This window comes from Castanea sativa, chromosome 6 (genome assembly GCF_040712315.1).
Source record: "Castanea sativa cultivar Marrone di Chiusa Pesio chromosome 6, ASM4071231v1".
In the NCBI taxonomy this organism is placed as follows: domain Eukaryota; kingdom Viridiplantae; phylum Streptophyta; class Magnoliopsida; order Fagales; family Fagaceae; genus Castanea; species Castanea sativa.
In genome coordinates, this window is record NC_134018.1 from 15,143,730 (window position 1) to 15,159,203 (window position 15,474).

The window sequence follows — 15,474 nt, forward strand, 5'->3', positions numbered from 1 at the left end:
ATTCTTCAAGGTACTGAAAAAAGCTTTTTGGTGGACTGACAAATGCGAAGAAGCCCTTACCATATTAGAGGAGTGCTTGATGAAGCCACCTTTTGCTAAGCCCCTCAGTGATAGGAGAGAAGTTGTATCCCTATTTAGCAGTATATAACATTGTAGTAAGTTCAGCACTGATCAGAGAAGAAGGGAATGTGTAGAAGCCTGACTATTATACCAGCCAAGCATTTCAAGGTGCAAAGGCAAGTTACCCAAGGATGAAAAAGATAGCTTTCGCGTTGCTGATCGCCTCCAGAAAGCTTCGTCCTTATTTCCAAGTACACCCCATTGTTGTTGTGACAGATCAGCTCATAAGAAAGATGATACACAAGATGGATGCAGCAGGACGACTCATTCAATGGGCAATTGAGTTGGGCCAATTCGACATTGAATATTGACAACGAGCAGCAATCAAAGCCCAGGTGCTAACAAAATTCATTGTAGAGTTCACCTACCCCTATAAGAAAGAAGAACCTCCGATGGAAACATGGACGGTCCAAAAGATGGGTCTGCGACAAGGAAAGTAGGAGGAGCAAAAGTAGAGCTCATATCTCTAGAAAAAGAAACATTGAAGTGTGCTGTCAGATTACAGTTCCTAGCAATAAATAACAGGGCAGAATATGAAGCACTACTAACAGGGTTAAGCCTAGCAAAAGCTCTAAGGGCAAAGAATCTTGTCACCCAAGCTAATTCTCAACTATTAATTGGACAAGTAAAGGGAGATTACGAAGCCAAAGAAGAAAGGATGCAGAAGTACTTGAAGATCGTCCAACGACTCTAACAGCACTTTGACATCCTAGACTTTGTGCAAATCCCAAGAACCAAAAACACAGAAGTTGATTTCCTTGCAAGATTGGCCTCATTAGACAATTACAACACAACCTCTAAACTATGTGTAGAGATATGGGGGTAGCCAAGCACAGAAGGGGGGCTAGTTTTGAAGATGAAAGAATAAGACGAGTGGATGACTCCCATCATCCGTTACTTGAAAGAAGGATGGCTCCCTGAAGATAAGATGGAAGCAAAAAAGATACAGATCAGAGCAACTCACTTCGTCATTATTGACAACATGCTCTACAAACGAGGATACTCACTCCTATATCTAAGATGCACTAGCTCTGAAGTAGCAGATTATGTGCTCTGCGAGATACATGAGGGAATCTGTGGAAATCATGCTGGGGCAAGATCCCTAGTAGGAAAGGTGCTTAGAGCAAGATATTACTGTCCAACCCTACAAAAAGATGCATACAACATCATCAGAGCATGCGACAAGTGCCAACATTTCGTAAATTTCCAAACGAGACCAGGATGACACCCATACCCTCACCATGGCCCTTCGCCCAATGGGAAATTGATATCATGGGTCCCTTCCCTCTAGGGAAGAAGCAACCCAGGTTTCTAATCGTCGCAATTGACTATTTCACAAAATGGGTAAAAGCAAAACTAGTGACGACTATAATAGAGGCTAAAGTCACAAGCATTCTATTGAAAAACATCATCTACAGGTTTGGAGTCCCAAGTTTCGAAAATTTTGCCAAGACTCGAAAATTTTGCCAAGACTTGAGAATCAAGAATCATTACTCTTCTCCAAGACACCCTCAGGCCAACAGCCAGACAGAAGTGACAAACATAAATTTGCTTAAAATTATCAAAACTAGGCTTGAAAGGGCAAAAGAGGCATGGCCTGAAGAGCTACAAGACGTCCTTTGGGCGTATAAGATGACCACAAGAGTCCCAATAGGAGAAACACCATTCAAACTGACATTTGGCACTAAGGCCGTCATACCAATGGAAGTAGGACTGATGAGCTTCTGAGTCAAAACATATGAAGACCAAAGAATCAACAAAAGCTTAACAGCAATTTGGACCTAATTAATGAAGTCAGAGAAGAAGCTATAAAGCAAATGGCTAAACCCAAATACTACAACAAAAAGGTCAGGGTAAGAAGGTTCAACACAAGTGACCTCATTCTTAGGAAGGTGTCACAAGCAACAAAGGGCCCATCACAAGGGAAATTGGGACCAGCCTGGGAAGGCCTCTACGAAGTAATCCATCATTCTAGAGAAGGCTCCTACTACCTAAGGTCTCTAGATTGCCAAGAATTGCCTTGACCATGGAACATAGAACACTTGAAGAAATACTACCAGTAAGGAACACTTTACATTTCCAAGTTGCTTAATCTTCATATCAATATGTATGACAACCATTACTTTCATCACTCATAAGATTAATAATACATGAAAGCATTATCCATGCGTATTCATCAATGATTATCCATGACTTGTCAATACATATTTAACAATGATTATTCGTGCCCTATCACTATCAAAATGTGTGCAACGCTTAGGAGTTGTCCTTGGGAGACGTTTCAAGGATCTTTGTCATTAAAATTTTGAATTAAGAGCGATTCACGCACAACCAACGGCGTCATAAGCCATTAAAGCTGTTGATACACAACTACCAAAGTCGACTAAATCAGAGTTGTTTAAACACAACCAATATAATCGTCATTCAAAACAAAACAAAAAACGGTTAACCTAAAAGACGCTCCAATACCACGACTCCAAGTCACAAGTAAAGCGCAACATCGTCATTCAAACATGACTCAATAAAAAGCTATTCAAACACAGCTAGAAAATAAAAAGTTTTTCAAACACAACTAACGTAGTCATTCAAACATGACTCAATAAAAAGTTGTTCAAACACAACTAAAAAGTACTAAGTTGTTCAAACAAAACTAAGATCTTCATTCAAACATGACTCATTAGAAAGTTGTTCAAATGCAGCTGAAAAATAAAAAGTTGTTCAAACACAACTAAGATTTTCATTTAAACATGACTCAATAAAAAGCTGTTCAAATACAGCTATATATAAAAAGTTGTCCAAACACAACTAACGTCGTCATTTAAACATGACTCAACAAAAAGCTATTCAAACACGGCTAAAAACACTAAGTTGTTCAAACACAACTAACATCTTCATTTAAACATGACTTAATAAAAAGTTGTTCAAACACAGCTAAAAATAAAAAGTTGTTTAAACACAACTAACATCATCTTTTAAACATGACTCAACAAAAAGCTGTTCAAACACGACTAAAAACACTAAGTTGTTCAAACACAACTGACATCGTTGCTCAAACATGACTCAATAAAAAGCTACTCAAACATAACTAAAAATACTAAGTTGTTCAAACACAACTAACATCATCATCTAGATATGACTCAATAAAGAGTTGTTCAAACACAACTAAAAATAAAAAGCTGCTCAAGCACAGCTAAAAATACTAAGTTGTTCAAATACAACTAATATCGTCATCTAGACATGACTCAATAAAGAGCTGTTCAAACACAGCTATAAATACTAAGTTGTTCAAACACAGCTAAAATACTAAGTTGTTCAAACACATCGTCATTCAAGCATGATCCAATACAAGACTGGCCAATCATGGGTAAAACATACGTAGTTGTTCAAACACAACTAAGGTCGTCAGTCAAATATGATTCAATAGAAGATCATCCTACTACAACCGAACGCAATGAGCTGTTCATATACAAGCTAAGTATGAAAAAGCTGCTAAACATAAGAGATGTCTCAATGCAACTAACCTCGTCATATAGAGTTGTCCAAACAAAAAGAGTTACTTACTATAGCTAAAAGCAGGAAATCCAACTATCATCATCAAAGGAATTGTCTAGTCACCCAAAACAATGGGTCCAAAGGAATTTTTTTAGCTACCCAAAACAATGGGCCCAAAAGAGAAATATTGTTCTTGCCTTACAAGGAAAAAAAAAGTAGAAAAAAATAAAAAGATTACTAATCTTCAGGGACAGGATCTGCAGGGGTTACAACAATGACCTCCTTCACTCCTTCAGTAACGTCTGTAGCTTCCTCCATCACATTCTCTACTGTAGCCTCAGAAGGACGATCAGACATAAGCTCTTTTTCAACGTCCTCAACAACCAAGTCAGAGAGGTCCAAGCCAGGATGATGCTTTGCCATCCACTTCATGAGAAGATCAAAGCCCTCCACATAGTATTTGCATAATTCATCAGAGTACTCGTCAAAGTTTTAAAATCCTGTACCGCCGTGGCCCTAACATTTTATAGCTTCAGCTCCAAGTCACCAATCTGCTTGTCCTTCAATTTGTAGAAGCCCTTCTCCATTTGTAGGCTTTTCTCCAGGGTTGCCACACGCTCCTTGTCATTCTGAGCTTCAGCAGCAAGGATGGAAACCTTGTTCTTGAACGTCTCGTTCTCAGCAGATAAAGACTTGATCAGAGGCTCGAACGTAGCCACTTTCTTTTCCAAGTCCAAGAACTTTCCAGAGACAAATAGAGACTGCCCCAAAAGCTTCTAAATGTGAGACGACATCACCTCGCTAGACAACTTTGCCATCAGGGGACTCAGATCATCCATAGAAAAGTGCCTCATAGGCCTTCAAAGCCACTGTATCAACATCGTCGCAGAACGTAGGAAGGAAAGATTTACCACCTGACTTCTTCTTCTTCCTAAGCTCCTCAAAGCCACTATATCAATCATTTCCAGTGATGAAGTGGGAAAGGCAAGACGCTTGATAGGAGGAGGCATTTTCAAAGATTCTTGCTTAACAACATCACCAGCTTTCTTCTTGGACAAGAGGCCACTGACAGTTCCTCCCTTGGCCTTCTTTTCTTGAACCTTAACCAACTTTTGCTTGCTAAACCTAGTCATCATTCCTAAAACGTTGAAGAATTTTTTTTTTTTTTAAAGCCAAAGGAAAAGGAGCGCTCACTCTTTTTCAAAACTTCCAAGTCTTTCCGAACCTTAGTAGACGATTCTAGACCAAAAAAATGAAGAAATAAAAACCGAGGAGAGACGAGCTCGTCGAAATCCTTGTCGGTCTCTAAATACTCCCTTACTTTTTCCACACGCACCTGGTACCTCTTCTTCAAACGAGGACGCTAGGCAACTGCAAAACAACAATACAAGTTAGCCACCTATCGCCGTCACTCCCAAAAAAAGAAAACAACTGAAAAGACAAAGAAGACGCACCAGACACACTAACTCTTCAACTATGAAAAAAATTAGGGGCTTTGTCCAAGACCTCACCAGGGACAAACTCCCAACCACTTCCAAAAAAAAAAAAAAAATTTGGTTTCCAATTGTGAAGAGACAATGGGTAATCAAGTATTAACCTAGAAGCCCTATCCCACGGCTTAAACTCATAATAGCTGGGGTCTTTAGACTTCTTCAGATGATAAAAAATGCAAGAATTCGTCCCTCTTAATGACGTCGCCCTCATTGGCAGACATCTATACCACCATGCAAGAAATAAGGATTCACCAAGAGTTAGGCATCAACTGTGCTAGAGCACGATGCAAATAGGAAAAAAGATCCCTGACAAAGGGATGAACAGGGAAATGAAGGCTGCTGGTAAAATCGGCCTCATAGAAACAAGCCTAATTAGCATATGAGTGATAGGTTCTTTCTTCATCGCTCGAGATCTGAATTTTTATAGAATTAGGGAACTAAAATCTATCCCTAACCCATTTGTCATCCTTCTCAAAGAGAGAACACGAGAGCTTTATAGGGGTAGAAACAGAAGTGGCCCCCGAGACCACACTATCATCAGACAAGGATAACCCCGTCTCCAGGTCACTTGACCTTACCTTGGACATCCTCAACAATCTAGCTACCTCAGCAAAATGGGAAACCAAAGGAAACAAGGAAGAAAGAATAGAAGTATACAAACAATCCTTTTCTATAAAAGAACTAATCCCTTCAAGACACTCCCCCTCTACAAACTCAAGTAAACTACCCAAATGAGCAAAAAAGAAGGCTACGAAAGGACAATCCGCTCTAACAGCAAAATTATCTACAATAGAAGAATCAGAAAAGAAGAAGAAGCATGAAGGACTTACCAGGAAACGCAAAACAGAAAAAGGAAGCTCATAGAAACAAACCCTAGAATGAAGAACTGAATAAGGAAAAACACAAAAGAATGGAAAGAGGAGGGAAAAGCGCAAAAGAAGTGGCCAAAACTCATGCGGGAAAACCAAGAAATCTTCGCACATCAAACACATCTTGTCCCTACACATGGCACTCAACCACCCAGGCATCAAATCATCATAAATGCGCAGTACACGAAATACGAAGCGTTAGATGAATTTGTTCTTATCTCGTCTAAAAGAAAAAATAACAAACAAGGGGGCAACTGATGACCAGAAATTTATGGTCGTCATTATAAGAAGGTTGTCATTCACCCAGAGAAGACGCTACGCATTTATTACAATTATTGATGACAAAACGTAATTGATGGACCAATGGTCACAGAATGAGTTGTCGCCTCTAGACAGAGATTCTGTAACGCACTAGCCGTTGAGCATAAACGCAGCACATCATTGCCCATTAATGAGGCATACAACTATAAAAGAGAAGATAACAAAAACCCAAGGTACGCCTAATTACATGCAAATACTCTACGAAATCACTCTGTACTCATTTTCTCTCTAGAATTTTTCTCCCTTACTGATTAAAGCATCGGATGCAATTTGGCTGACGCCACACCGGTGTGTTACTCTTCCACTCAGATCATTTTGCAAGTTTCTCATCTACAGAGATGACCTCATTCACAGCATCGTCCATCCACTATGACGAGGAGCTCAATTGTTGATTTTTTGCATCATCAGAATGTGACCTCAAAATTAGAAATATACTTTTGTTCCTAAAATTTTAAGACATATAATAAGATTTTATTTAACAAACATTTGACCATAATTCTATGACATTCTTTTATTTTATGTTCTCTATTATTGTTACTTGTGAAATGTATATGGTTTTAAAGCATCCATACCAACTCATGTATACTCTTGTATAATAAAAAAAGAGAAGAATTTTACATTTTTAAACCACAAAAATTCTCACATCAATCCTTCAAAAACTGTGTATATTTACACATTTGCTACAATAACTGTGCATACATACACGGTTACCGTAGCTATGTATACTATTATTTTATTAATTTCACAATTTTGCACCTTTTTTTTCTCTCTCTTCTCTATGTGTAAAACTAACTCAGTCTCACACTTCTCCTCTCCTCACCTTCTTTTCCTCAGATACACACAAACACACTCACACAAACACATCCACACAAAAAAATCAACACAAAGATACTCAAACACACGACCCACACAGACAAACTAAGAGAGAGAGAGAGAGAGAGAGAGTGTGTTGGTGTTGGTCGCTTGTGGATCGATGGATTGGTGCTGGTGGCAGAGATCAGAGTTTGTGGGTCAACAGAAATGGGTCTAGATGCTTATGGATCAATGCTGACGGTGAAAATCGATGCTTGTGGGTCGACAGAATTGGGTTTTGATGTTTGTGGATCAGTGTTGGCAGTGAAGATTGATGCTTGTGGGTTTTGATTTTGTGTTGCTTGTGGTGGAGATTGGTGCTTGTGGAGGAGGGTTGATCTAACTGTGAGAGAAAGAAGAAGAAGAAGAAGAAGAAGATGCTTGTGGAGGGGAAGTGATCTAACATGTGAAAGGAAGAAGAAGAAGTGACCACGAAAGGAAGAAGAAGAAGAAGAGGAGAAGGAGGAGGAGGGACAAAAGATTGGTCTGAGAGAGATAAGGACAAAGATAAAGATAAAGAGATAGTTACAAAGAAAAGATAAAGAGACAGGAACAAAAGAATAATAATAAAAAATTAAAAAAATATATATATTATTATTTAAATAGAATAGATTATAAAATAGATGAACTGATGTGGGCACTTTGAAAAAATGGTAGTGTAAAATGGAAAAAGTAGGTTTTTAATGTAAAATAGACGGAAAAATTTGGTCAGACTGATGCAATTGCTCTTATAGACTTAATTTAGACATGCCTATTTTATACTTTACATATTTATTTTATAATTTCTCAAACTGCGGTTCAATTGGTGATCCATTGGTTATACTAATGACCCTCTAGTCTAGCTCTTGGACTTGGTTAATAGGTGATCAACACGAATTAGGATTTTATAGAGTTTCTTAGGGTCCCTAACACTTTTTCTATTATATATTAGTGATTATAAACCTGGACATTCAGACATTGGTTAATATAACATTTTTTTTTCTCTTTTTAGTGGACTCTAGAGTCATCCTTGGGGATTTAAGGAACCAACTTGTGAATTCAAAAGTTTGGCCTTTAGATAGGCATGTTTTGTTTCTTATGGGAAATCACTGCATCACTTAGTGTGAGAGTCAAGTTCTTGCCATTGTCAAATGGCAAATGAACATGATAGTAGAAATTCCAATGACAGAGAATGAACCTTTAGTTCGAACGTGGAAAGGGTTGGAAGACAAAGAAAAGACTCTCTCAAAGTTTCTCTTTGTTTTTTTGTGGTTGTCTTAGGGTTTATGAAGCACGGGTCTAGATTCGGATTCGGGTGCAAGTGTGAATGCGAGTGTGAGACTCAGTAATTTTTTAATAAGTAGGGTGCAGGTGCGGCAGGGTGCGACGATTAAAAAATTATTTAAAATATTTTTATTTATATTTTCTATATATTGCTAAGCATTTTTTTTTTATATATAATGGTAAACATTTAGTAATAAATTTAAAAGCATATTTATATATATTATTATAATGTTTACACAACTTCAATTTTAGCCCAATAACATTTTTATAATATTATATCATTTTCCTTCAAAACAAAAAAAGTAATGAGGTGATAAAATCAAAGAATCAAAACTTGTATTACTGTTTTCACAAGTTCCAACCTTTTCTTATCTTTTTGACATTTCAAGTCCTTATCTCTTATGGCAATACATCTATTCAAAAATCTATCAATAGTCCACAACTTTCTCCCTTGCTCTCTCTGCCAGTCTGTCACAAAGCTCAATTTAACTCTTCTTCCTTATCTCAGTGACGTCCTTATCTCTCTCTTTTTTCTTCTCTCACAAGGTCACATGAAGCAAAAGAATGGAGGCCGGCGACGTGGTGGTAGCTCGTTACAGCCTTACTAGTGCCTGTTTCAACCGAAATCAAGCTGTATTGGCTGTTTCGGTGTTGGTGTCTGCTGGAATCGGCCCGAATTAGGGCGAATAAAAAAAAATGGCACAGACGTGCGATAAGCGGCGTTGTACACTACGTATCAAAGTTTTAATGAAATGAAACTTCTAGAATTGATTAATTTAGAAAAGAATTACAAGGTGTTTATATACACTAGCTACAGAGCTAATAGAAGAAACAGAAAAATAACCACCTACACACGTGTCTATCCACAACTATAACTAACTAATTCACTAGTCGTGCTTAACATTTTACTAAACTACAAGTTGTATATACACAGTACAAACAGAAGCTACTGTCATTTTAGTCCTTAGGCAATTCTACAACTCCTTCTACATTTCTAGACAACTCATTGAAACTCTGCTTCTCTTGTTGCTTATTGCTGCCTTTATTCTAATACTCCCCCTCAAGAGCAGCTGTTGTATGTATGTTTATCATTCCCATTTTGCAAACAAGATTAGAACAATGATTAACACTTAGTGCCTTAGTAAGCATATCTGCCAATTAACAATGAGTTCTAACATGGTTTAGCTTAATAACTTTCTCCAAAACCTTATCCCTAACCACATGATAGTCAATTTTGATATGCTTTTTCCTTTCACGAAAAATTGGATTAGAACCAATGCGCAAAGCTGCTTGACTGTCACAAAATAATAAAGTCTCTCTATTGTTTTCTATTCTAATGTCTCTAAGAGAGTACAAAATCCATACTATTTCACATGTTGTAACTGCCATGGACCTATATTCTGCTTCTGTTGAAGACGTGGAGACTGTGGACTGTTTCTTGGACTTCCAAGATACCAAAGAATCTCCAATGAAGATGCTATACCCTGTCACAAACCTTCTAGTATCAGGGCATGAGGCCCAATCAGCATCTACAAAACCCCTTATGTGGATTTCTACACTAGAAGAGAATAAAAGTCCCTTTCCTAGTTCATTCTTCAAATACTGCAAAACTCTGTATGCTTCATCTAGATGTGGTCTCCTCGGCTTAGACATGTATTGACTAAGCATGTGGATAGTAAATGTGATGTCAGGCCTGGTGATTGTCAAATACAAAAGCCTACCTATTAGCCTTCTGTAACTACTTGGAACTTTAAGTTCTTCACCCTCAAACTTGCTCAATCTAAGATTTTGCTCCATTGGTGTCTTAGCAGGCTTACACCCAAGTAATCCAGCATCACTTAGGACTTCAAGTGTATATTTTCTTTGGCAAAGTACTATTCCTTTGTCTGATCTAGCAACTTCCAAACCAAGAAAATATCTCAAATCACCTAAGTCCTTCAACTTAAACTTTTGATCCAGCAAGACCTTGAACTTGTCTGTCTCACCTTTTTCATTGCAAGCTATTTAAACATCATCCACATACACCAAAAGAACCATAAAAGTGTGTCCCTGTTACCTTGTGAAAAGAGAATAATCTGCTTTGATTGAGTGAAGCCAAGTTGAATCAAGGTGCTAGAAAATTTAGCAAAGCACTACCTAGAAGCTTGTTTAAGTCCATAAAGAGACTTATTGAGCTTACAAACCACCTCTCCCTACCTATGAAACCTTGGTGGAAGAGCCATATAAACCTCTTCATGGAGATCACCATGCAAAAAGGCATTGTTCATATCTAGTTGACTTAGAAACCAACCCTTGACAGCTGCCACAACAAGAAGAACCTTGACAGAGACCGTGTTGGCAACTAGGGAAAAAGTCTCAATGTAGTCTATCCCTTCTTTTGGAGTGAAACCCTGAGCCACTAACCTGACCTTGTATCTCTCAATAGAACCATCCGCTTTGTATTTTATTTTGTAAACTCATTTACACCCTATTGGTTTCTTACTAGCAGGTAGAGGAGTTAATATCCATGTATTGATAGCCTCAAATGCTGCTATTTTAGCAGTCATGGCCTCTTGTCATTTAGGGTTAGAAACAACTTGATAGTAGAAAGTAGATGGAGCAGCACAAAGTTTTGTAAGATGGAGAAAGATGTTGATAAGAAACATAAGAAGACAAAGGATGCGAGGTACCTGATTGGAGAGGTTGGGCAGTAGAAAGACATGATACATGAATGCAATGTGTTAGGACATATGTGATTCATGTTAGGAACATATGTCAACATTTTATGAAATTGGCTAATCTTTTGACAAAACACACTTTACTTGTATTTAGATGGATATAGGATGTATTTAATGCTTCAAGAAACAAGGATTTAAGTTCAAATGTTAAGGTCATACAAGTCTGTCCAAGAATCAAGTGAAGAAGTGTTGTTCACTAAAGTTCGACAGCTAGCTTAACAACTAATATCTATCAAGGTTTAAAAAGTTGTTTCACCTAGAGGCTCAACAACAGCTCAATAGATAGGGTATCTGTTGAGGTTTATGAAAAATAGATTTTCAATTCTGATTTTCATCCAAACTGTGAATGTATGTTTGGACTTTCTTTTCTCACAACCCTAAACATATATAAGGATTATTTTAAGAGCCGTCACAGGTTGCACAGTTGCACAAGAGCACAATTGCACGAATGTGAAGAAAAGTGTGACCGGAAACCTAGTTTGCCCTAGTTCATCTTAAAGAAGCTGATGTGTTTGTACACCGTAGGGTTTTGTGACCAAGCAACTTCATGATCTTCATCGTGTGATGAACTGAAGAACTTTGCAGCCAACATCCTTCTCAAGTTGGTGATAAATTCACGTACTGGGATCTGCACATCTATTGGTTAGTCACGTACTAGGAGCCATGCAATACAAGGAGACATTGTCACTATAGAACAGGTCCAATTAGGTATTGGGGTAAGGGTTCAACTGTAGGTTCGTATAAGGTACTGGAATTCATTTACTTGTAACTGTCTGTTTTGATAATAGGAGATTCTCGGGAATGGTGACTTTAAAATCACCCGGTGGGGTTTTTGCCTTGGAGGTTTTCCCCATTCGTAAACAAATCACTGTCAACTTTATTTTTCCACTTCATTATATTTTAGTTGGTGATTTTTTTGTGATGTCACGTATATTGCATGTCAATTTGATTAATTAATAAACTTAGCTAATTAATCAATTAATTAATCACAATGGGTCAATACATTCTTGGCCTATCACAATGGTATGCCTCGAGATATGAGGGTTGTTTAACAGTTCTAGAAGAGCTCCTAAGAGGGATAACATCAATGATAGGTTCAAAGAATTTTTCAGGTACATCATCAAGAAACTCATCATTAAGTTCATGATGAACTTGAATAATAGAGTCTTGAGAAGGAATAGAAGAATGAGAACATGATAAAAGGGTGTCATCAAAGGTGGAAGAAATACCGAGAACACAAGGCAAAGGCAATGAAGAACTTGGGTTGGAAGTAGATGGCAGTGAAGCATAAGGAAAAACAGATTCATGGAAGACAACATCCCTTGAGATGAAAACACTATGGGAGTCAAGATCAAAAAGCTTATAACCTTTCACATTGAAAGGATAATCAATGAAAACACATTTTCTAGCTCTCAGGGAAAACTTGTTCTTGGTTTGAGCAATGGTGGAGGCAAAACACAAACAGTCAAACACCTTGACATGACTATAATCTGGTGACTTCTTAAAAAGATCAAAAGGAGTCTTGTTGTTTAACAAAGGTGAAGGTAATCTATTGATTAAGTAAGCTACTATTAAGACACAATTACCCCAAAACTAAATTGGAAGATGAGACTGAATTTGTAAAGCTCTAGCAATGGATAAGAAGTGCTGGTGTTTCCTCTCATGGAGTGTAAACACAACTGTGTTGATAAATAATACCATTAGAATGAGGGAAATCTAGTATGTCGAATTCTTTTGCATTATCAGTTCTTATATCTTTGATTTTGATTGCAAATTGAGTATGAAACATATTGTAAAAGGATTGAACTAATTGCCTAACTTCAGATTTGGACTTCATTAGAAATAATCATGTTGCTCTGGTTGCATCATCAACCACAGTAAAAAAATATTTGAAACCATCTAAAGTAGAGGTAGAATAAGGTCCCCACACATCCATATGAACTAAATCAAAAGGATAATCACTGATCTTATTATTGAAAGGAAAGGGCAATCTTTTTAGTTTTTCCATAGGACAAACTTGACAGTCTTTATTACAAGAAAATTGTAAAGAAGGGATTACATGACTCAAAGCATGAAGTTTGGGATCTGAAGGATGACCTAACCTTGCATGCCAAAGAAAAGAGGTATCATAATGAGAAACCTCTGCTGAAAAAGGGTGAAAAACAACCCCTAGCTTGTAAGCAACCAAGTAATCAGCAAGGGATGAACTAGGAGTATGTGGAAGACTCTCACACTGCAACAGGTACAATCCATCAACTACTTGCCCCACTCCAATCGTTTTCCAAGAGAAAAGGTCTTAAATGAAACAATATGTGGAAAGAAAAACAAGACAATATGGCTGAGATTGAGTAATTGTACTAATAGATAGAAGATCGAAGGTAAAAAAATGGGATACAAAGGACATTTGTGAGAACAAGAGAAAAAAAAATAAAACAAAAGCTTCTATATGTGTTACTTGTGCAAATTCCCCATTAGGCAATTGGACCAAAGACTGTGTAGTAGTAGTTATTGTGGTTAACAAATGCACTGAACAAAAAAAGTGATCAGTAGCACTAGTATCCAACACCCAAGTGTTTCTACCACAGGCCCTTTTGTTAACCACTTGTGCAAAAAAGACACTTTGAGAAAAATCAATACTTGTCATTGGAACTTCTATCACTTAGGGTGTTGATGTCAACGGTGAACTTGAACCATTGATCAAGGTTAACAATTGCTGATATTGGTCATGAGTAAGACTTGGACGATTATGAAAAAGAAAAGCCATTGGCAATGATTCTTAAGCTTGACTTGAGGACACCTGATGTGCCATTGAAGGCTTGTTCTTAAACTTAAAACCTGGTGGAAACCCATGCAATTTATAGCATTTATCAATGGCATGTCCCAGCTTCCCATAGTGGTAAAGTTTTGACCTTTTGCAGCAAGAGTAGTGGATTCAACACGACGATTGGCACCAACAGTCACAAATTATTTGTACTTCTTCCTGAATCAACAAGGCATATACCTTGTTAAGAGAGGTTAGGGGGTCCATTAGGAGCACTTGTGTTATGACTTGGGACAAAGAATCATTCACACCCATCAAGAACTTTTTAAGGGATTTTCACAATTCGCTCCAATACAAATGGGCTTGGTCTGCGATCAAATGCTATAAAAGATTTGTGCCCCCTCATCCTTCACCAATTGGTCATTGGATGGATCGGTAAGGCACACGGTTCGACAAGTGGTATTAGAGCCCGGTCATAGGTTCGAGTCGTTGGAGCCACATTGTGAGGGAGGGATTGTGAGGGACTTTCACAATTCACTCTAATACCAATGGGCTTGGTCTGCGATCGAATGCTATAAAATATTTGTGCCCCCTCATCCTTCACCAATTGGTCGTTGGATAGATCGGTAAGGCACACGGTCTGATAAACTTCATTACTGATTCTCTAGCTTGTAACTCAGTTAGCCTTTTACTGACATTGCAAACACATTTTCCACAAGTAAATGAAGGGAAAAGGCTATAACTTTGCAATTGATCCCAAAATACTTTGAGTTGAGTGAAGAAATCAGTAATAGAAACTTCACCTTGATGCAATTCTGCTGTCTGTTTCTACAAGTTGAAGATTCTTGGGCCATTCTTTTGGGAAAACCTATCTCTCAAATCATTCCAGATTTCCAGAGCATACACAATGTTGGCTTGAATTTTGGGAGACACTGAATTGGTTAGCCATGTGGCAACCATATTATTATACCTGCTCCAAGCTTAAGTGGCTGAGTGAGTTAACACCAATTGTGATGACGAAGTTAGAGTGCCATCAATGAATCCCAACTCGTTCTTTGTAACCAATGCTTTTCTAACAAATCGAGCCCAGGTTGTGGTAATTCTCATTCCTTGTCAACAGCTGAGTCACAAGAATAGTACTGGTGCTTTCTCCATGGTGCGAAAACAGAGGATCATTCATTGGTGAATCTTGTGACGAAGTAACAGTTTCAGCTGTAGTAGTAGGAGGAGTTGTGTCAGCTGAAGCCATTGTTGAAAGAAGAAATTTCTTTAAAGAAAAAAAAATTGAGAGAAGATTAAAGAATGAAACAAAAATCTTGATAAACTGAAAGAACCCTAGATTGAAGAATTGGGAAAAATCTAGAGCTTTTGCTCTAATACCATATCAGAGCTATGATGAAATGAAACTTCCAGAACTGATTAATTTAGAAAAGAATTACCATGTGTTTATTTACACTAGGTACAGAGCTAATAGAAGAAACAGAAAAATAACCACCTACACACGTATCTATCCACAGCTATAACTAATCAACTCATGTGCCACGCTTAACATTCTACTAAACTACAAGTCATATATACATTGTACA

The 15,474-nt window shown here is 37.7% G+C and overlaps 1 protein-coding gene across 1 annotated transcript; it reads right to left on the reverse strand.

The window, feature by feature from the left end:
• Positions 1-9,568: 9,568 nt before the first annotated feature.
• On the reverse strand, positions 9,569-15,137 carry LOC142639513 (uncharacterized). The gene is made up of 4 exons (XM_075813676.1): positions 15,029-15,137; positions 13,230-13,422; positions 12,147-12,676; positions 9,569-10,410 (listed from the first exon to the last, which is right to left on the reverse strand). Exons 1-4 carry the CDS (start codon positions 15,135-15,137, stop codon positions 9,569-9,571), a joined length of 1,674 nt encoding a protein of 557 aa, XP_075669791.1.
• Positions 15,138-15,474: the final 337 nt, after the last annotated feature.